This window comes from Pinus tabuliformis, chromosome 6 (genome assembly GCF_031772625.1).
Source record: "Pinus tabuliformis cultivar Carrire ecotype Pingquan chromosome 6, CPIR1, whole genome shotgun sequence".
NCBI classification, from domain to species: Eukaryota; Viridiplantae; Streptophyta; class Pinopsida; order Pinales; family Pinaceae; genus Pinus; species Pinus tabuliformis.
Window position 1 is genome coordinate 979,988,585 of NC_142292.1, and position 24,523 is coordinate 980,013,107.

The 24,523-nt window shown below is 38.9% G+C and overlaps 1 protein-coding gene across 1 annotated transcript in view; it reads right to left on the reverse strand.

Annotated features, from left to right (window-relative positions):
• The window catches only part of LOC149262275 (AUGMIN subunit 6-like), a 307,382-nt gene that overhangs the window by 121,864 nt on the left and 160,995 nt on the right, over positions 1 to 24,523 (reverse strand). Inside the window, exon 9 of the mRNA XM_089423872.1 lies at positions 1,323 to 1,448. Within this exon, the coding sequence (XP_089279998.1) occupies positions 1,323 to 1,448 (126 nt within the window). The remainder of the gene's footprint in view (positions 1 to 1,322; positions 1,449 to 24,523) is intronic.

Consider the following 24,523-nt stretch of genomic DNA (forward strand, 5'->3'; position numbering starts at 1 on the left):
ATGGCTCTGTACACTGCCGAATAAACTTGACCTATACTCTGAAAGTTAGCTGAGATCGTACTACCCTTTGCTCGGTCAAACTTCTCCTTCTACACCCAGACCGTATGGCCTCCTCTTTCATTGAAACCATATGGCCTCCACAAATCTGGCTGAAGTCAATTTCCCTTTACTGCTCTATTTCCCTCTTCTTCTCGGCTTGCACACTCATCAAATCCCTCTGTCTCTATGTGCAACTGAGTTAGCGTCCCTTTTCCTTCTATCTTGCTTTTCCTTTCTAATTTTGAGTTGATGACTCAGTCTCCACAAACCTAATCTCTCATTGAGATCAACAGTTGAAATTAAATCCCAAACTCACTAGACTAGAAATTAAAGTGGATATTTATTTAAATCACTAATGTAATTAAATTACACTCTATTCGACTTTTCATAGCTTAAAAGGCCCTTCACTTTAATAAAGTGAATTACAAAATAGAAAGGACTCAAATGACTTCCTGGACATTTGACACAAAACTTGTGTGTGAGAGTTCATGTCTGAGCTATAAACATCAACAGTAATCACATGTGCTATGGTAAACCCATATTATATCATTAATGTGTGTGGCTAAGGCCAACTTACTTTCAATTTTTGTAATACTAGGTTATGGTTAAGGCCCACCTACTCAATCTAATGTGGGCCCATAAACCCTCCTAGGGAAGGCCCCCTCAAGTATTATTTGTATTATTGTGACCTATTAGTCACTCTTTGCAAGTATTGTTTTCTCCCTTTTATTGCAAGTTTTAGGGTTTGTTGGTGGTTGCATTCAAATCTTGCTTATGATCTCAACACACTGATGACGTCTTCAGTTTAAGAAATCAGCATTTGGAGAAGTAAAATAGAACTTCAACCACAGACATCTCTAAGAGGCACTGCATAGCATTCCTTTAGAAACAAGGTACTCTGGAAATGAATCAGATGTTCATCCCACTCAAATTTTTATTCTGAAGCATGAAGTATGAAGCTCTTTTTATCTCGTTCCATTTGAAAATTATTTGGGAGAGGAAAATGTGTAGCATGGACAACACAGCATGAAAACAACTAATAATGAATCAGACAGGCAAACAGGATAAAATGCATAACTTTTAAAGCCAGACTTTGGAAATCCTTCTACCTATATATAAAGGAAACATGGATGACGTCAACTTCTATATAAAATAATGCAAAAGACAGCTTAGACAAATTAGCAACCATAACCAGAATAAAATTTCAAATAAAGCAGCACACATGAATAATGAAGATAAGTCAACACTAGCAAAGCACTTCATGAGAAACCCAGTCAACCTACCTGAATATTAGCCAAGTGTTGACGGTGCTCTGCAAGAGTAGTCTGCAAGGATTCAGCATGACCATTGCCTCCAGAATCAGATGTACTTTTCAGAAGCTCTGGGCCTGCTCCATTATTTGATCTTGCCTACAGAAGCAATATTAAAGCTACAAACTCAATAAAACTATAAAATCTAAACACAGATAATAGCAACTGAACAAGAAGAAAAAATTAAAGCTAGAAACTCAATAAAGTCTCCTTTTACAAAGCTGAAGAACATCAAACTAGACCTTTAAACCTAATTAATGTTATCAATCGCCTTCCCTTAAATTGTCCCAAGAATGTTAGAATTAGAATATTATAATGGTCATATGATTTAATATACTAGGAGTTAAATCCGTGTTGTAACAACGTGACATTTAATAAAGTGGCTTGAACTATTTAAGACACATGTCATGATTATTGATAAGTCGTAAATAGGTTAGATAACTGAGATCATGTTTAATTAAAAAGTGGTTGTCCTGGAATTGCAGTACAGAACATTGTCTCCCTGATATGTCTTGACATCCACAGAATTGAATAATGAGAATCAATCATATGATTATATCTCACTCTTTTGTCGCTGCTTGCATTTATTGTACACATATGCTTCTAGTTTTATAAATCAAGCTCGAGCGTTGGTGCAACTGCATCTAGGGCACGCCAGCAATAGGATACAGGGTCAGTTAGGGCCAAATCAAATGCAGAGGAGGCAAGAAGTGCCAAAAAAGCTTCAAGAGAAGAAGAGAAATCGATGGTTCAAAAAGTAAGGTGATAAAGAGGAGGAGCCCCCACATTCCAATGACTGAGGAAAAGGTGGAAGGCTACAACATGGGCAAAAATAGGAGTTCCACATTCCAGTAATGGAGGAGAAGCTGGAATGCTATATAATGAAGGTGAGCAGTTTGTACAGAAAAAAATTAATTGTTGTATGTTGATTTCTTTGCTTGTTCAAATGGTATTGAATTTGACATTCATGACAAAGAAGAAGGTAGGAAAGCAATTACGTTTCCTATAATGAAGCCAAAAGAGCTAAATGTATCTGGATCAGTGAAACATGAATCTGTGATCACTCGCGATTAATGCTCTTCCCTCAAACAATCCGATTCAACTCTAGGTGAGTCAAACTCATGTTGACTAAGTTTGACTCATGGTCAACATGAGTTTGACTTGCGACTCACCAATTAATTGTGATTTCGACGACTGAGGCGACTTTCAGCCCTCAACTCGGTGTGCAAGGGTTTTAACTTTTAGGGTTCCCGTACTTTTTGCTGCATGGTTTAGTTAGGTTCAAAATTAAACGCCAGTCCATAACTCAGTTCTCACTGCTCAGGCCCGCAACTCATACATCGAGAAGGTAATAGAGGAATGGTTTCAGTTTCAGTTTACTCTGCGTAATAGAGTCGTAGTGTAATAGAGGCATAGTGTGCAGTGTGCTCCAATGTTAGCTTCAGCGTTTTCCCTGTCATAGATTTCAGTACCAAACCATTATCATATCATTTCAACAGCAATCAAGAGATTTCAGTTACTGCCTTTCTACTGATTAGTATGCAGTATTTTATAAACTTTTAGAAGCAAATGTTTCTGGTTCTATGTAGTCACTGGTTAGGAGTCAAGACCCAGTACACTGGATCATGTTTGGACCCATAACATATATGAGATACTTATTCATTCATGATATTTTGGACATCTATTGATATTATGCATTGTTAGGACATGACTTTATTGAATAGCAATGAAAAACGTTTTTTTTTAATTCAATATATGTGTATATCATTATTTATTGAATTCACCGATTTTTTCCTGATCTTTTCATGATCTGATTAAAAATCTTTGCTCTTTTGCCTTGCTGATTTATTGCCGATTTCGAGTCTGGTAACATTGATCTCGATTAGTCCCAGCTATGGAAATAGGGTATGCTAGGTCAATTGATGCAAAGGGGCCACACAATGAGGCCTGGAAGAATGTGAACCAATTGCATGAGGTTGTGGATCAGCCACAAGAACTGCACATAGCAAGTGTGAATACAGCTCTTTACAAATTATGGCAAGCTTTAGAGGCCTAGTACATAATTTTTGAAACAGTTTTGTACCTAGGTGTGGAAAAGTACAAATTCTTGTAGCTGAAATCAGCTTTTAAATCCATTGTATATGGGCTGAAATTCTCAGCCAACATTGACTCTCATCTAACTGAAGAGTCATTGTTGATCGACGGTTTGGGGTGAGGTACTTTATGCTGCAACAGCTTGTTGAAGAATCTAAGGCAAGATGACATTAATGATTCTTCTAACTATGATAACTACTTGTGATGTCTTTTTACTTATTAGGATTATCTTCTTATTATTATTATTATAGTGTGTTCTTCAATCATCAAACAGCTACCAAAACAAGAAGATCAACAAGATACAAGTACACAAGATGTAGGCTTCAAGCCAGGGCAAAACCTCTCCTCTTGAGACAAAAACCCTTCAATCTCTTCTTATAGATTCTTTATTGATGAATACCAAGACCCTGGACCGACACTGAAACCCTTCCAAGACCAAGATCAGCTCTCAAGAATGTGCTTGCTTCACTGCTTTCCAAACCCAACAAAATCTCTTCCGGCAACACTACTTCGACCTTCAGCCATAGTTTTTCGGTCCTAACTGCAGATCTGCAACTTCGGCCCCCCTGCAGCAACTGCTACTTCGCTCGTGTGGACTAGAATTGCTTCTTCTTTGCCTCCAACTACCTCGGTTGACCTAATTTGTCTTATGGATCTAGAAAGGGACTTCGTTAGCCCTTCCTTCAACTTTTTTTCACCAGATCAAAACTCCACAATGAAACCCTAGCTTGACAGCAAAAACCCTAGGGAAAAGCTGCAGAATTTCAGCCCTCTTCTTCGCACATGTGGAGAGAAAGAGAGAGAGAGGAACCCAAAAGACTTCTTCTCTTTCTTATGCCTTCTTCATTGCACTTTTCTTCTTCTTCCTTCGCATAAGAGAGAGGAATGAATGTGTCCAAATGAGGTTGAACTGTCTCCTATATATAGGTCTTCCAAGGGTACGAATTTCAGCTTCTAGGCCGACTTGGTCTTGGAAGGCTCAGTAAAATACAAAAATAATTCTTTTTACAATTTACAAGATGCCCGATGGTGTCTTCATATTATGACAATGTCCCTATTTCACTTCTTGACCTAGAACAATCCTAGAAGCACTTTCAATTAGTGTTTGACCTATAAAAGAAATTTCTTGGGCAAGAAACCCAACCTCAATAATAATAATAATCATTTTTCTTTCTTTTACAAAATACAAGAATCAAAAGTTACACTTTCTTCAACAATCCCTCTTAACTAGGGAGGTATTAATAAATGGTACATGTCTACTTTCAATACTTGAAGATATCTCATAAGAAGAGTCGAACTTGTAATCCATCTGTATAGCATCATTATAACCAACATTGTCACATAGCAAGGCCTTGACTAACAACTCTATCTCTCAATAGATCAGAGCACAATATTGGCGAGAGCAATGATTATAGACACCTTCATCACTGTCTCTCAAGGTACATACCCACCCGGGTGTTCACCGAGTATGAGCTTCTAAGACTATTCTTATCTTGGGTCCCCAACCCTCAAAGAATATCGGTCCTCTTGCCTACTCTTATTTTGGATGCCCTACCACATCCTCAAAGAGTATCGGGTGCCAGATGATTACTCAATCCTCCATTCTTTCTTCAAAAATGAAGACAAGAACGATGTGTCTATCTCTTCCTCTCAACTATGGAAGATATGTCAACCAATCCAACCTAGTTTCTAAAATACACAAGCTTCTTATTGGGAAGATATTTTGTCAAAATATCAGCAGTTTAATCATCGGTGGGGATATACTCCAGCTTCAGTACACCATATTGTACCAACTTTCGAATGTAGTGGTACTTGTTGCGTATGTGCTTAGTCTTTCCATGAAATACCGGGTCTTCAGACAGCCTTATACAGTTGGTATTATCACAATGTATTATGGTAGGGTCCAACGGTCCTGCAAACAGATCATATAACATCTTCCTTAACCAAATCGCATCCCTGTTCACTTCAAGGCTGCAATGTACTCAACCTCAGCACTACTTAAAGCTATTGTCTCTTGATTTCTGCTCATCCAAGAGACCATGGAGGATCCCAAGATAAAACATCCTCCTCTAGTTCTTCTTCCATCCTTCTTGTTGCCTCCCCAATCGGAATCAATAAATCCTTCTAGATGAACATATTTTCCTTTTTCATACTTCACACAGTAGTGGACGGTTCCCTAGAGATATCTCAGTATATGCTTTGCAGTTATCCAATGATCATGTCTAGGCTCCATTTGAAATTGACTGAGAACATTTACTATAAAATTGTCAGGCCAAGAGGTAACTCCTCAAATCAAATTGTGTTTCTTCATTAAGGTTGCTCATGGTTATATACAAGAAGGGAGAGACTCTTGGGCTTCACTTCCCAATGTCTCTTCATTTTCTTATTCTCCATTACTTAATATTTACAATATTTACAAATGTTCACCCAATCCCAATGATTAGGTGTCAACATTCCCACCCTTAATCTAAAGGGATGTTTATGCGTCCAAGCATCGTTCTAAATTTTTCGAACTTTTCTCTTCCAAACGTTTTGGTGAAGATGTCTACAATCTGCTCATTAGTGGAACAATGGTGTAGATGGATTGTCTTGGCCTCAACATGATGTCGAATTAGATGGTATTTTGTATTGATGTGCTTCGTTCGATCATGGAACTTTGGGTTCCTGGCCAACTTTATTGCAAAGGTGATGTCAATCATGAGTGGAGTTGAATGTACTTGTTTTACCTACAAATCTTCCAGAATTTTCCTAAGCCACACAATTTCTTTTGTTGCCTCAGCAACTGCCACATATTCTGCCTTTGTTGTGGAATCTACTGGAACTGATTGTTTGTGTAATCTCTAGGAGATAGCTCTCGATCCAAGACTCATAGCATAACCTGAAGTAGATACCCCAGTTTCTTTGTCTCCATCGAAATCTAAATCGAAGTATCCAATCAAGTTGAAGTCGCCCACCTGTGTATACTTGAGTCCAAAGTCTTGGGTTCCCTTCAAGTACTTTAGAACTCTTTTTGCAGTAGACCAATATCCCCCACAAGGCTTTTGCATAAACTTGGAGAAGGTTCCAACAACAAATGAAATATCTGGTCTAGTAGTAGTTAGGTAGTCTAGACTTCCTACAAGTTGTCTATACCTTGTTGCATCCTCAAATTCTTTTCCTTCAATGGATGTGAGCTTTAAGTTTTGTTCCATTGGAGTAATCAAAGGATTGCACTCATCCATGCCATACCTGTTTAACAGATCTCCAATGTACTTCATTTGAGAGAGGAATAAATACTTCGGATGTTGAGTTACTTCAATACCAAGATAGTAGTGAACATAGCCCAAGTCAGTCATTTCAAAACCTTTCCTCAATTCCTTCTTTATGGATGCAATGTAGCTCCCATTGTTCCTTGTCATCAAAAGATCATCTACATATACCACAAGATATACAACTGTTTTGCCAACTTTCTTGACAAACAAAGTTGCATCATCAAGATCATAATGTTTGAAGTTGAGTTTCAGAAGATGCTTAGTTAACTTTTCATACGAGGCTCGCGGTGCTTGTTTGAGGCCATACAAGGATTTCACAAGTTTGCATACTTTATGTTATGTCCCTTCACAACAAATCCTTCTAGCTGGGACATTTTCAAATCTCCATTTAAGAAAGTAGTTTTTACATCCATTTGATGGACTTTCCAATCGTTCTAAGCTGCCAAGGCAAAGTGTGTCCAAATGGTAGCCCATTTTGCTGTGGGGGCAAAAGTCTCCTCATAATCGACCCCTTCCTTTTGTGCAAAACCTTTTGCCACAAGCTTGGCTTTGTGCTTGTCAAATGAGCCATCAGCGTTATACCCTTTCTTGTAGACCCACTTGCAACCAATTGGTTTGGTTCCCATTGGAGGATCAACCAGCTTCCAAGTGTCATTCTTTATCAAGGCATCATGCTCCTTTTGCATCGCTTCTTTCCATTCATCATGAGAAACGACTTCTTTGAAGGAAGTTGGTTCAAAATCTGTAGACAAATTCAGTTCACAATCATAAGAAACATCCATATCAACAAGTGAATCAAAATCATCTACATCACCTCCAATTTGCCTAGTTGAATTTCTTGTTCCTGTCTTTCCAACCTCATCAAGATGAACACTTTCAAGTGTCTTTGTCAGCCACTATGGGGGACCTTTTTGAGATGGTCCAAGTTGCTCAATTGACTGAGTTGGGACTGAATCAAGATTGAGACTCCCAATTCTGTCAATCACATCACTCAAAGTATCATCAGTGGTTGGAGTTTTATGTGGGAGAGAGAGTGCTTCAAAAGAAGATTCCACCAATTGATCTAGTATAGGAATCCCCCCTTCAAGATGTAGAATCTGATTATCAAATTCTTGAAATGATTTTGCATGTTCAAATCTATCCAAGCGATCAAGTTGCCGCTCACCAACATTGTCAGCTTTGGAAGATTCAAGAAAGATTACATCTATAGATACAACAAACTTTTTATTAACTTCATCATAGAGACGGCATGCTTTGGAGGTATTTGAATACCCCAAGAAGATAAACTTACGGCTCCTTGCACCAAGTTTGTCTCTGTATACCTTTGGTATCAAGGCATAACAAGTGGAACCAAAGACCCTGAGATGCTTTACCGAAGGAATGTGGCCATACCACATTTCATAACAGGTCATGTCTCTAATAGCATTAGATGGACATCTATTCTTTTCATATACAACACATAGAACTGCATCAGCGCAAAACATCAATTTTACATTCTTGAAAAACATCATGGAACGTACCATATTTAAGATTGTCCTATTCATTCTTTCAACTACTCCGTTCTATTGGGGATTATAAGGCACAGTGGTTTGATGTTTGATTCCATGTTGGTGAAGATAGTTTTCAAATTCATTTGAAGTGTATTCTTTTCCATTATCAGTGCGAATAGAGCCAATATAAGATTGTGCATCATTTTCAATCCATGTACGGAAGTTCTTGAATGTTTGAAAAGCATCAAATTTGTTCTTCAATAAATAAACCTAACACATTCTGGTGTAGTCAGTAATAAATGCCATCACATATTTATTTCCATTTGCAGAAGGAACAGGCATTGGACCGCATAAATCTGAATGAATGAGTTCAAGTTTTCTATGTGCTCTGGAATGTGAATCATGAAAAGATTGTTTGCTATGCTTTCCTAGAATACAAGCATCACATTGCTTAAGTTTCCTAGGAATTGTAGGCAAACCAGTAACACCATTTTTCTTCAACAAGCGAAGGCTGTCATAGTTCAAGTGTCCAAACATAGCATGCCATAATCGACTTGATGGAAATGTACCTTCATCATAATGAAAATTGTATGAGAAATTTTGTGCACGAGCAAAGGTACCTTGGAGCTTCAGAAGTCTTTTTTCTTCTATCCCCGTCATGACAAGTGAGTGATTTGATGTTTTTCTCACCTCAACCTCGCCATCAAACATATGAATGGAGTGTCCTTGCTGGCGGGATGTGGAACAAGGACAACAAGTTTCTCCTCAGCTATGGGAGATATAAAACATCATGCAGAAGAAAGTTTGGAAGACCAGGCAATTTGAGCCTGATTGTGCCCAGCCCTGATGAATTGAGTTTTGTTTTGTCTGCAAAGTATACTGCGCCATCAACATTGTCAGTACATTCTTCAAAAAAATCTCTTCTAAAAGCCATGTGGCAAGTTGCTCCTGAATCAAGCAACCAATCATTTTTCCAAGAAGCAAGTGAAGCATTAAACAAGTCTTCATTTACTCCAATATTACAATGTACCACAACATAGCGAGCAGATTCAACTGCTTTACCTTTCCCTTTGTCATTGGTTTTACCTTTGGCTTCATTTCTTTCCTGCTCAATTTTGTCCCAAGGCAACTTGCATGTGGATGCACCATGTGATCCATCTCTATTGCAACGTCTGCAATAAGGATCAGAATTTTCTCCTTGAGAGTGCCTGCCCCCCCTTCCTCTGAAATTTCTTCTTCCTCTTCCTCTTCGACCATCTCTTCCTCTGGAAGAATATTGAGCATGATTCTTCTCTCTATGTGCAAGACACACAGCTTCTTCAGAAGACTAAGTTGTCTTCTTCCCAAAATCTTTCTCATTCACAACGGAGTCAAAGGTAACCTCTTTGAGGTTTCCATTTGCTTGCAATGACTCAAGATAATTTGAATAAGTGGGATAAAGTGCCTTGACAAAAGCTAATAGAGGACTGTCTAGTTCAACATTAGTGACTTTGATATCATGCATAATAGATTTTACTTCTGATGCTAGAGCAAGAGGATCATCATTTTGTAATTCAAGACTAAACAATTTAATCATCAATTGGACAACTTCAAGCATAAACTGTGAGTCATAGAGTTCCTTCAACTTCTGTAAGGCTTCAAAAGCATTTGAAAATGGTGAAATATCGTGACTCACCTCTTCCCTTATAGATGTTGCAATCAAGGCATAGGCCTTGCTGTTCTTGTTTTCCCAAATGGCGAACTCCTTATCTGAAGTGGGCTTTTCAGGGACATTGTCTCCTACACCTTCACATACTCCTTTCCATAACTCATTGGAAAAAGGAGTGTGTTTGATCTTCCGAGACCACTCAGGACAGTTCTCCTGGAAAGGAAAACTACTCCAACTATAGAGATCAATGAATGCATTTAAATGTGTATTTTGTAAAAAAAAAAAAAGAAAACGCTCCTCTGCTGACAAAAATTTGCTCTTGTTGTGTAAACAAAACTGTGAAAATATGATTTTGATATGTATATATCAGAGGTATATATGGGGAAGGGGTTATATGGCGTAGGAGTTTTAACAGGAGAAGGGTTATGTAGTGGAGAGTTATTTGGGGGAGGGGCTCCACGGTAGGTGAGGGCACGTAGGCGATATGGGCACGTAGGCAGAGTATTGATGTCAGTCCACAGTGGGGCAATGGGACCAACAAACGCAACACAATATTATATTAAAAAGGATGAGTGGTATGGTGGATTCGTATGGTGGTATGGGTCAGCGTTCAATGTAATCTCCAACAAACGCAGTATGGAGTATGGCGAGCGTCGACTTTGCAGGAGTTTGGACGAAGTAGTCAATGTCACAATATGGAGTATGGGGAGTGTTGTCGCGCGGATTGACACGACAACGCTCAGACCGGGGGCTGTCACTCTGATCCCCGATCCCTCCGTTTAAGCCTGTCTCCCGCGGCTAAGGGGGGTAGACCCTGTGAGGTGATGAGACCAACTGTCGACCAGTTGGTTGGGAGACACGAGATACGATAATAAAAAGCACTCGAAAGATTTGTTTAATTTAACAGACCAGTGCCTTATGGAGTCAATGCTTAAATGATTACTTTTTAAATGATAAAGAAACATGGACCATGAACAGCAACCATCTAGCATCAGCTAAATCGTATGACCAAAACGATACCCGGCAACTGAAAATTTGAAAAGATGAATGCTTTAAAATACCACGAGAATTATAAACCATTAACCAGATATCGATTTTGCATCTCGGCTTGAAAATTTTAGATCTCAGCAATAAAGATATAACGCGAAAGCTCTTGAGACTTGCAAAAAAAATAATTTTCCAATTTTTTTTTTTTTTTTTTTTTTTTTTTTCAAATTTTTTTTTTTTTTTTTTATTATTCTTTTTTTTTTAAATGAAATTTTTTTTTAAAACTAAACTAGACTAAAAATCAAATTAAAATATAACAAAAATATTTTTTGATTTTTTTTATAACAAAATTTTAAAACTATTTTAAAATCTAAATATAACCTAAGTTAAAGAAATTTGAACTAAAATTAATCTAACACAACCCAAAACTCTAGATATCAAAAATATAAAATCTAACTAAAATCTAAATGTAACTTAACAAAAATTCATTTCTAAACTAAATAGAATTATTTACAAACTAAATCTAAAAATGCATTTCCTTTGCTTTTTGATTTTTTATAAAGCTCAACCAAACCTACGTTAATTAAAAGTACTTACGCAAATCAAAAAAAAAAAGAAAGATCTAACTATGCTAACACTAGACTAAAGCTAACATACGTCAACACTAAACCTAACTAATAATCACAAAACGAAACTAAGAAAAAAACTAGACTAAAGCTATAACATACAATACAAATGAGCGATTTACCTGGCAAACGAAGACAAGGAATCCGACTCGAAAAAGGAAGGAATGCCGAAGAAACACCTGAAACCCTAGCCGCACAGATTTTGAAAGATTCACGGCTTGCTTTGGTTATTACTTGTGCAGGTCAGACGGCATGAGGACGTGAGGAGACAGGCAGCGAAGGAGGGCATATGAACGCAGGATTTTGGACGGTGGCAACGAAAAACAACAGCGCTACATGTTACTGACACGCACTGAGACAAGCTGAGCCACAGTCTTTCAAAAAAAATGCATGCTAAAATCTGGCGATTATACACAGTCATGCCCTCTTCAAAATAGAAACCGAGCCCTGATCACCATAAATCGTTTGCGTGAAGCTTCACCTGCGAGTTTGTGAATGGAACGATAAACACTGTTACCTCACCAAAACTCATAGATCGCTTGACCCGTCCGCGTGTTTTATCCACGCTGGTTTCGCTCAGAGCCGCCTTTTCCTGTTATCGCATCTGAAGATATGCCAACGCTAACTGAAATAAGGTAGTCAACACAGAAATGAATCTTCGCAGGTAATGGTGAGGGAGTGAAGATCACATGAAATGTTTGCAGAGTTTCAAGCGTAATCTCTTGGCTGATCGACTTGAGATGTGCAGGTGAAATTGCTACACGATGATGCGCTGTCAATCACATGCAATCACACCAGAGCTCATTTACGCACAGGTGATGGCGGCAATCTGGAGAAGATTGTGTGGATGAATGCTAAAGTCACCGATTACATCGATCAACAACTGGCTTTCAAATCGATACGTTTGCAGACAAAATGGGAGCTTGGCAGCAGGGTTTTGCATTTACGGCAGAGACAACAGGCAGCCTTAACGTCTTTCAAGTGCTGATCCTCATGCTGAAGATTTTGCTCATCACTATAAGAGCCTTAAACCATTTCTTGAGACCAGTAACCAGACGGCATAGGAAGTGAAACGTGAATCGGTTGTGATTTCAACGCTAACACGCAGATTCGTTAGACAGTGACGGTGGCCTTGAATATCTGAATTGGAGTGCAGGCTTGCTGGGTTCCCGAATTCGATCAATCCCTTTATGATTTCGAGAATCTCTTTCTGAAAATTTGATCTTGATGAAAACCCTGTACAAGAAAACAAAACCCTGTAAAAATCAAAAAATTAAAAACCCTAGACAGCTGATAATTTACAGATTTGGCCCCTTTAACAGCCAGATTTAACCATAAGAACAGGAAAATTTTTAAAGATAAGAAATTTCAGATTGTCACTGTGAGAAACTTTAGAAATTTTCTCATGCAAACTAAAACATAAAACCGAATGATAGACCCAGGATCAAATCCAGCTGGGCTCAACAAAAAACGCTTGTGGGAGTTGGCTGGTTCAGCCGAGAACTTCCCCTAACGCCCACCAAATCTTCTTCACTAAAAGGTTTTCCTGCACATCTCAAGCAGCCATCAGCAAAGAGAGAGAAAATGCTGCTAGATCTCAGGAAATAATGGAGATACCTGCCATTATTTCAGAGACCCTAACAGCACCCAAACCCTAGCAGGTGAACAAGATACCTGTGCTCACAATACTCTTAAAAAAAAGCTATTATCGATGACTGAAAGTAAAATATGCAGAAACTAAAACAATCTCACAGCATTTAAGAGAGTAACACCAGCAAGATATGGACCCCAAAGTCTTCTTTATTAACCAGAAACAGATTTACAAGAGAGCTTCTTCAGTCTTAGACTCACAGATCGAATGAATTGAAATGACCCCCTAAGACCCTATATAAAGGAAATGATCCTAACGGCTAGTTCGAGTGATCCATGTAGAAATGATCTCGACCGTTGATGAGGATCGAGACATCTCTTGATCTCATCCGTCGATTTATTCACTTAAAATATTATTATTTTATTAGTTAGGGTTTTTACTTGATTTTTTAATTTTTTTTTTATTATTTTCCATTATTTTATTATTTTTATTCATTTTTTAATTTTTTAATTCATTTTAAAATGGATCACTGAACTAAACCTTCGGAAACATCACCTAGGACCTAGGACCTAGGACTCATGAGGGGATTTAAAACATTTCTCGACCCTCAGGACACATTACATCATGACTTTTACAAAATTACACCTTAAGGGACAAACCCATTTAATACAGACCCTCACGAAACACCCAGCTCTGCGACACAACGATAATCTAGCAGATCAACACACTAGGATTCTCCTAAAGTTCTAATGACAAAATCAATCCCGGCTTTGGGGTCAGGTTTGAAGGAAAACTCTGCCGATCCGTGGATCGGTGAGACAAAAAACCTTCCGGGACGTAGATTATCATCAGAAAGTTAGGTCCACCTAGGCAAATTACATACATGACTTCATGTCTGCTAAGATTATTTACAATTAATACATGCAAACTGGGTTTACAATCAAAAAGATCAAGCTGCTGCTGATGGCAGGATGGCACGGACATGCTGATCAGGTGTTGCTTTTTTCTGTCAAGAAAAACGGGGTGCACTGCATGGACAGTTGACCAGTAGAGGTCAACAGGGAGCATCGACTGCACAGGTGTATGGACGAAGCGCCGACATTACAGGAGTATGGACGGAGTAGTCAATGACGCAAAGCCGAAAGGTGGGTGGGCCAGAAGGTGGAGGGACTTTGGTATGTGGTGTAACTGATTCCCCTACACGATGGGTTGGTAACCGGGTATAACAGATTCGCTGGCACAATGATTTAGATACTAATATGGCTGTTTGCAACGTTGTATATTATGACAAGAGGCGGTATGGTATCACGATATACTATGTCGTTTGGAGGGGGAGTTACATAACATGGGTTATAAAAAACTCATAAATTAACACAGTCATAGTTATGCTTATGCCATTCCATCAACTATAAAAAATCTTCAATGTTGATGGATTCCAATTTCCTGTCGTAAAGGAGGACTTACCAAGCGCTTTCAATGTAGAATGAACACTGCAATCTCACCATCCAACACAGAATGAACACTACAATCTCACCATCAGAATGAAAACTGCAGTCTCACCGAATGCTTGCAGATCTGCTCCACAATATTTTAACCAGCGTTCCAACACTTCCACACCACGCAAGCAAGGAGCTTCTATGAGAGTTATTCAACCAGAGGTTAACTCTCAAATCCTTGCAATCATCACAGAGATAATTCGATTGTGCATTTGAATGCAGAGGGTGGTCTGTCCAAATGCAGATATTTGACAAAGAGCAGAGGCAGGAGGGAGTTACAAAGGACAGAAAACTAAAAATAGAGACTGGCTTTGATACCATGTCAGGCCAGGAGGTAACTCCTCAAATCGAATTGTGTTTCTTCATTAAGGTTGCTCATGGTTATATACAAGAAGGGAGAGACTCTTGGGCTTCACCTCCCAGTGTCTCTTCATTTTCTTATTCTCCATTATTTACTATTTACAATATTTACAAATGTTCACCCAATCCCAATGATTAGGTGTCAACAAAAACATATGTTTGGTCGAGTATTCACCAGATACATCAGGAAACCAATCAATTGTCTGTACTTAGTAGGATCCACTGGACTAGATTCAGAATTCCTTAACAATTTCAAGTTTGTGATCATCGGAGTTGTCATGGGTTTGCATTCCATCATATCAAACATTTTCAATAACTCGATCACATACTTCCCTTGTCCCAGGAATATTTCATTTGGTTCCTACCAAACTTCCAGTCCCAAATAGTAATGCATAAGTCCTAGATCCTTCATATTGAATTTGGCTACCAGCATTTTCTTACACTCTTGAATTCTTACTTCATTACCAGTTATTAGAAGATCATCTACATATAAAAGAATGATGACAGGTTCATCATTCTCTACTTTGATGTAGAGATTGGGACCTGTCGTGCTTTTCCTGAAACCTAACCTTTGCAAGTATGCATCCAATCTAGCATACCATGCCCTAGGAGGTTACTTGAGGCCATAAAGTGCATTCTTCAATCTGCAAACATGAGTTTCTCTATCCTTTACTTTGAATCCCAATGGTTGTTCTATGTAGACTTCTTCATCTATGGTACCATTCAAGAATGTTGTTTTGACATCCATTTGATGTACCTTCCATCCCATTGGTGCTGCCACAGATATCAGAGATCGGATCGTGGATACCTTGTTGTGGGAGCAAAGGTCTCTTCATAGTCAATGACTTCTTCCTGAGAGAAGCCTCAAGCCATGAATCTAGCCTTGAGGCTTCCAGGATGCTTGATCTTATACAACCACTTGGAGGTTACCACTGATTTGTTTTCCGGACTTGGGACAATTTACCAGACACCATTCTTCATAATAGATTAGTATTCCTCATTCATTGCATTCTTCCATTCTTGGTGTTTGGTTGCTTCTTCGAAAGTGGAAAGTTCATCTTCAATGAGCTTTGACATGTATGTTGCATATCCTGAGTATCGTTTTGGTTTCTTTCTCTCCCTGAATCTTCCGCTTGCGAAGTGACCTTTTGCATCTTGAAGTATAGAAGTTAACCAGTTGGGTCTCTTTCTTCTTTCAGGGGGAGAGATTGGTTCACTTGAACCTCTTATTCATGATGAGAGACTTCTTCTTCTTTATTAACTTCCTCCTCAAACATAGGAAGATCCTCCTCATGAGAATCGAATGGGAGATCTTTAGATTTCTTGAAGGCAATGCTCTCATCAAAAATTACATCTCTGCTTACTTCTAATTGATGTCCTACCTTTATGTAGATGTTATAAGCCTTGGAAGAGTTGCTATATCCAACAAATATTCCTTTCTTGCTTGCGGGATCTAGCTTCTTTCTTTTGTCCTTGGGAATGTGAATATATATAGGACACCCAAATATCTGGAGATGATTAAAATTTGGTTTCTTCCCAGTGAAGAGTTCTTCTAGAGTTATATTGCCAAGTGACCTGTGAGGACTTCTATTTTGAATTTATACTGCAATCTTCATTGCTTCTCCCCATAGGAATTTCGGTAAATCTTGATCATGGAGCATAGCCTTGACACTTTCTTCTATAGCTCTATTCTTTCGTTCAGCTACTCCATTCTGTTCGGGATTGTATGGAACTATAAGCTCCCTCTTAATCCTAGCCTCCTTACAGAAAGCAATGAGTTCCTTGGAAGTATACTCGCCGAATCTTTATCTTTCTTTCTGTCAGATTTTCTACCTCAAACATAGATTCTTGAAATTTTATGAGTACTTCGTCCTTGGATTTAAGTAAATAAACCCAAGTTTTCCCTGAATGATCATCCATGAAAGTAACATAATATAGATGACATCCAAGTGATTTAGACATGGGACCACATATATCAGAGTGGATGAGATCTAGAATCTCTTGAGCTCTAGATGTACTATTTGCAAATGGTTTCTTTGCATTCTTTCCCAGAGCATAGCCTTTGTAGACTCCTTCATGGTCTTCTTTGAGATTTGGTATCCCATTTACAATGGAGTTTAGAGTTGGCAAGATCTTGTAATGAAGATGGCCCAATCTTCTATGCCAAAGTTCACACGGACTTATCTCAATGTGGACAAGTGCTTGATTTAGAGGAGATGAGAGTCTGTAGAGTCTTCTTTCTCGATCTCCAATGGTTTTAGCTTTTTTCAATGCTAGAATCTTTAGCCCAAACCACTACTTTACCATCTATAAAAAAAATTCTATCTCCTTTTTCTTCTAATGATGAAACAGAAATAAGATTTTCGCATAACCCTGCAACATATAGAATGTTGTTGAGATGAATGTTACCTCCTCCTTCCAACTCAATTGATGTAGATCCAATGCCTTTCACTGGATAGCTCTTGTTGTCACCAAGCTCCACAGAGTATGAGGACATCCCTTTGGATAGGGTTTCGAGTTGCATGTGATATCCAGTCATGTGTCTTGAAGCTCCACTATCTATTACCCACATATTTTCATCTTGAAATGTTTCGGTGAGGGCTGAGAACACTCCTTCATTCTTTGAAGATTTGAGATCTTTGAAAGAGAAGACACTATTCAATACTGCCTCGAAACTTTGCTTGGTTAGACTTGCTAATGATGAACTCTTCTTTTCAAGCTCCTTCACAAGAAAGTTGACCTTCTTCATGCCTTCTTCGAACCATAGCTCTGATAGCATGTTGAAGAATCTAAGGCAAGATGACATTAATGATTCTTCTAACTATGATAACTGCTTGTGATGTCTTTTTACTTATTAGGATTATCTTCTTATTATTATTATTATAGTGTGTCCTTCAATCATCAAACAACTACCAAAACAAGAAAATCAACAAGATACAAGTACAAATGATATAAGCTCCAAGACATGGCAAAACCTCTCCTCTTGAGAGGAAAACCCTTCAATCTCTTCTTATAGATTCTTTATTGACGAATACCAAGACCCTTGACCAACATTGAAGCCCTTCCAAGACCAAGATCAGCTTCTCAAGAATGTGCTTGCTTCACTACTTTCCAAACCCAGCAGAATCTCTTCCGGCAACACTACTTCGACCTCCAGCCACAGCTTCTCAGCCCTAACTGCAGATTTGTAACTTCGGCCCCCCGGCAGCATTTGCTACTTCGCACATGTGGACTAGAACTGCTTATTCTTTGCCTCTCGCTGCCTCAGTTGACCCAATTTGTCTTCTAGGTCTAGAAAGGGATTTTGTTGGCCCTTCCTTCAACTCTTTTTCACCAGATCGAACCTCCACAACGAAACCCTAGCCCAGCAACGGAAACCCTAGCGAAAAGCTGCAAAATTTCAGCCCTCTCCTTCGCAGGTGTAGAGAGAAAGAGAGAAAGAGGAACCCAAAACACTTCTTCAGTTTCTTCTACCTTCTTCGTTGCCCTTTTCTACTTCTTCCTTTGCATAAGAGAGAGAGGGATGAATGTGTCCAAATGAGGTCAAATTGTCTCCTATATATAGGTCTTCCACGGGTACGAATTCCAACTTCTACGCCGATTTGACAAGCTGGCAGGCCGACTTGGTCTTGGAAGGCTCAGTAAAATACAAAAATAATTCTTTTTACAATTTACAAGATGCCCGATGGGGTCTTCATATTATGACAATGTCCCTATTTGACTTCTTAACCTAGGACAATCCTAGAAGCACTTTCAATTAGTGCTTGACCTATAAAACAAATTTCTTGGGCAAGAAACCCAAACATAACAATAATCATTTTTCTTTTTTTTACAAAATACAAGAATCAAAAGTACATTTCAATTTTATGAAGACCGAACCTAGTTACACTTTCTTCAACACAGCCATGCCAATTACATCTCACGCAGTCAACATTTATACTCATTTGGTGACAGCTTGTAGAAATCTTATATGTGTGTGATTCAAATATATTTGCAATCTAGGACAAACACTTGTTTTCCATGTCATCGTTAAGGGGGGATTTTAGAGTTAGTTTATTGCAATGGTCTGATTTAATATTAGGAGCTTAAAAAAGGTGATCCTTAACCACCATGCAGAATTTGGCAGTGCCTTTGTTAAAATGGAGTTTGTCAGCAATTGTTTCCAAAGGCACCATCAAAGTCTACGTGGTGGTTAAGGTTCGCCTTTAAAAAAGTTAAGTTGTAGTAATATGACAAGGTATTTAAATCACATGTCATAATCAGTGACAAGATGTGAATAGGCTAGATCATATCTCATTGATAAAGTGGTTGTATGGGAATTGTAGAATGAAACATTTTCTCCCCTATATGTATTGACATCTACCACATTGAATAATCGGAATCAAGTATATCTTTCTCTCTCTTATACTGTGTCTTGCATTTATTGTTTACATAAATACATATTTTTTCTCACAAAGAACAGGTTCAAGGAAGCAATGTCATGAGTCTGCCGAATCCGAACGTTGAGGTTTAAAATTCAGGGAACCTCCTAAACAAATTCAAGTTTGTTCAGCTTCGCCAACGCTAAACGCCAAACAAAAATGTGGAACCTGGATGCCCTAAAGGTATACTCAATCGCAAACAAAGAAATCCCACGCACACTAGTTCATTCTCTCATGGTGCTGACAGCTAAACCATTCTCCAATGAAATCAAAATATTAGGATATTCCGACACATAGGAAATAATTAAGTATAACTTGGTCTAGTGTATAGTTAGGTAAAGTGTGTTTCTTTAGTATGTACTTTTTGTAACTTACAATCCTACGGTCACAATATATTCTAGACATGAAGCGATCTGACGGTTCATTCTCTCCTCGGTATTACCGACACTTGATCTGTGGCTTAACACCTGATTGGTCCATGATCTCTATTTAAAGAGCATGGAGGGTCATTTGTTAGGTGACCATTCATGGGAGAAGCTTATGTAATTTTTCTTTCTTTTACATTAATAAATTGCATGAAGTGGCCGCGTTGGCTTAGGTCGTGGACTATTTCCCTCTTTTGAGGGTTTCAACCACGTCAAGGATACTAGTGCACTGATCTGTGATCTATTTGTGAGCGGTGTCCTTTGGTGTTCTATCTAAGGAGTCCTTTGGTGTTCTATCTAAGGAACTTACCCTGTAAATTCCTACATGGCACCAGAGCTATTCGAGGGCCAGATCCGTTGTGATCCAAATCCGAAGCCGATACAACTGTATCCAACTGTCATTTCCTAGATCTAATGTTTCTGACCACTTTCAGGCCAAGAGGACTGCTCTATTGTGTTAGGAGCATCTGTTCCAGTGAGGAACCCTTTTCATTTCACGCAAAAAGGCAATGTTCCACCAAGGTTAGGGGACGAGGGGGCGAGGGAGCGAGGATACGCAGCAGCGGCCTATGCAAAAGCTCCCCACCAATTTTTAGGAAACGTGGGGGGACGTCAGGGTCTTAAAAACTTATAAATATAAAATATAATTTATAAATTGAGTCCACTATGACAATTGGGTTTGAAAAGCTGCAAAGCATGATCATTGATATGAATATCATTATCATATAAATTTAAAATTCTAATTTATAATCATACATCATACATTATGATTAAACCATATTGATGTTCCACTTCCTACTATGAACATTGAATACTGAACAGTGAATATTGACATAAAATTATAAAAGTCAATTCTGATACATCAAGAGTCAAAATTTTATAGAGTCGGAATAACATAAGAAAATCAACATATCAAAAGATAAACAAGCATAATTTTGCTCAAGCCTCAAGGTAATGCGTCGCTAGTCTCTGCGTCCAGTTGCTGCATGAATAAATCAGGATCAACCATATCACCATCTGAATCTGAATCACTAGCATTCTCAAACATGCTAAGTGGCACATCAACCAACCCCATCTGTCTCTCATCAAGTCTCTCCTCCATATCTACCTGTGCATCATCCTCTAGATCAACAGCGACTAACTTCTTCGCTCTTTTAGAGGTAAGCTTGTTCCTCTTCATAGGGTAGATGAAGCTATATGTGCACCAATTCCTCTCTGCTACAGAGGAACTAGCAATTTGAGACAACAAACGCATAGCTAGATCTTTGAGTTGTGGAGCACCATCCCCATGCATCCTCCACCAACCAATCGAGTCATCTTGGGCTAGATCGATGTGATTTGCCTGAGCACCATTTACGTTGAAGGGGCCACTAAGAGATGCAAACTGAACAAACCGTCTTCGAAATCTTGCCCCCTCCTCATTGTACATCTTTGCAACTACATCTAGGAAGCCATTCTTTACCTCAGGATCATCAATAGGAGGCATCCTCCCAGGTCTCTCAACATACCATTTTGGGTTTAATGCATATGCTGCCATGTGCAAAGATGTGTTCATGTGATCCCACCTACACTAAATGATGGGTCGAATCTAGGATGTATAGAACTCTAATGAGGGCTCCCTCTACTGAATGGCTACCTTCACACAACCCAACATGCTATCAAAGGTCTCATAGATTTCTCCAAGACTAGGAGCAGCTAAATTAGTGTAATGAATGACCTCCACAATAGGGCCCAAGAATGACATCAAATAAGAACAATCTGCCCACCAATCATTGTCCAACACCTGAAGCCTGACCTTCTTCCCCGTGTCTGTCTTTGATTCTGACCACCTTCCCCACTCTCAACTCACAACCAAGGATTGTAGAGATGCTTGTACCTCTAGCATCCTCTCCAATAAGAGAAAACAGCTAGCATATCTAGTATCGATGGGCTTGAGGAATTCCTTCCTCGTGTGAGCCTTGTACATAGCCAAGGAGGTGTGGTGGTTGCAGATAAACATCTGCACATCTCTTACAGGCTACAGCGGTCACCAAGTCTGATATCCACTGAATCTTACCAATGTCTTTCAGTGCATTATTGAGTGCATGCACACAACAAGGAGTCCAAAAAATATGCTGATACCTGTTGTGAATCAATAACCCAATTGATTTACAAACTATTGTTGCATCTATCACAACCGCACCACACTATCAGGCCCAACATCCTCTAGCTTCTTGAAGAAGCTCAAATTGGAAATAGATGCATCCTTGCGCTTTCCAAAATAATCAATAGCTTTAAGAAAGAATAGACTTTCTGAAGATGTCACTATGATGTTGATGAGTGGGCGTTTTCAGATGTCAGTCCATCCATCCATAACAATAGAACAACCAAACCTCAACCATGTTTGTCTCATTCTCTCTTTTCGCACATTAATTTTGGACACTTGTCTATCTAAAACTGTTGTTCGTAGCTTATTTTCTCCGGGTGGTACATATGAAGGCCCTATTCTTGCAATTGCTTGGACCATTTCCTTGTAATAAGGAGAACAAACAACATGGAAGGGAATTCCACTGGAAAAAAGAAATTTGCCAATTGCATCATCTGCGTCATCTCGGTCTAGAATGTTGTACATCCCAGACTCTGTACCACTCATTACAGAAGAACGAGATGCACCAGTAGAAACCTTTGTCTCTTTTTATGAAGCACTGGATGGAGGCATATTTGTCGCTGCCCTTTCTAGCCTCCAAAGTTGCTCTCTTTGAACTGAATTCAAGTTCTTTGAGGGACACATATTGACTCCTTTCCCTGTAATAGCCAAAATGTTGCTTCACCCTGGTATAGCTGCCAACAAAGTGATGCCCACAAATATTGCAGACCCAATCACGTGAGCCACCACCAAGTTTTGGATTCTTTTTCAGCAGTCTGGTTGCATAGATTAGAAGTGGTTTTAGAGAATTAAATGTCCCCTTTGCAAATTTTTCTAACTCTCTTGGTGGACCTCCAGAATCTACACCATGCCTATTCTGGTTTCTTGCCCCCCTGTGACTACTTTCAATTTCTTCTTGTGCATCTTGTGGCTCACTATCATTGTAGTTATTGTTACTGTTCTCACTGTTCCCAGAAGAAGTCTAACTCTGACTCATAGTTGTAACTTTGTAATTTGAATGACAAATGTAGGTTGCAGCCTGTAGTGAAAATAAAAATATTTAAAAACATTACACACGCTGATTAATACTAACAACACACAATGAACACTGAATTTTGTTTTTTTTAATTTACAAGAAAATAATTAAAATTAATACACAATGAAGTTTCAATTTTTTTTTAAAACACAATCAAGTTTTTTAAAAAAATGGAAAAAAAAAGAAAAAAACACAGCTGAATTTACAAAAAAAATGGAATTTTTTTTAAATTAAAACAGCGGTGTGTACTTACTGTTTTGATTGTCAATGGGGTATGGAGAGGCAGCAGTAGCACATGCGGTGGTCATTGTTCAGGCAGCAGTAGCAGTGAGCACGGTGCGGTGGTCAGTAGCAGTCAGCATGGTGCTTGAAGCTTCAAGTGACAGTGTCCAACTCCACGTTGCTTCAGCCTACAGGTGACGGCGTCCATTGTTTCAGCCTTCAAGTTACAGCGTCCACTATTTCAGCCTTCAAGTGCAGAGTGCGTGGCTTCAACCTTCCAACAACGATGGCGACGGGCGAGTGATGGTGTTGGAGTGTTGCAGCAATGGTATCGGTATCGGCATCGTCATCTGAGTGTTGCAACTTGCGAATGGAGTGAGGGAGGGAGGGCGACAACAAACACTTAAATGGAAGCCCTTGCCCGATAAAAAAGAACTAAATTTATGATTAAAAAAAATCATTTTAAAAAACTGGACTTGGTCAAAGGGAAACGACCCCCCACGACCCCTTTTTCGGAAACGACCCCTCAGCGAAAGGAAAGACCCCCTGGCACGTCCCCCTACATACCTTGTTTTTTGGGAGCACGGGGAGACGACCCCCTCTCATCCCCAAGTCCCCGGAGCACAGGGGAGCTAGGAAACTCGACCCCTTCGGGGGGGAGGGCAGGGCGAGTCCCCGTGGAACACTGCGAAAAGGTTTCTGGTAGCCCTAGCTACATCATTTTTAAGATCTGGAGGTATACAGTCTTTATTTGTAGTTATAGTTATTTATCTCTCTGTTTATTTCGGATTATAACTTTATAGTCCTCTAACTTTTTTTTATTACCGGATCTATACCTTTCATTTCTGCATATGCTCTTTACCCTGCGATTCTGTGCGATCTGGGCAAATCAAAAACAGAAAGAAAGGTTTTTCTCACGCATATGCTCTTTTCCGTTGTGCTTTCATGTGATCTCGGAAAATCAAAAACATTGAGAAAAATATCTAGTTTCCGACCAAATCTAACTTCAAGCCCTAAGACTTGGATATTTTTGCTTGTTCACTTGGTTTGTGTGCTTGTTTTTTTTTTATAGGCAAAAAGGTGTTTTTCAAGTAAGCACGCACCCCCAAGCTTCAGTGAGCACAAAAAGAAAAAACCCTGCTTCCTCATTTCCAACAATTACTAACATTTTAAACTAGCTCAGTTGGTCTAAAGTTACTTTATGAGAATAGAGGTCTTGGGTTCAAGTCTTTCTTTTTGTTGAGTTACTTTTTCAAAAAGCACATGTAGCTTATGTTTTAAAGTTACCTTATGTAAAAGTGTTCTCACCCATTATAAAAAGTGAGTCACTTATAATTCTAAAGTCACTTTTTCTTTTATCTAAGTTATAATTTAATGGATAGTTCATAAAGTACCATTGTAA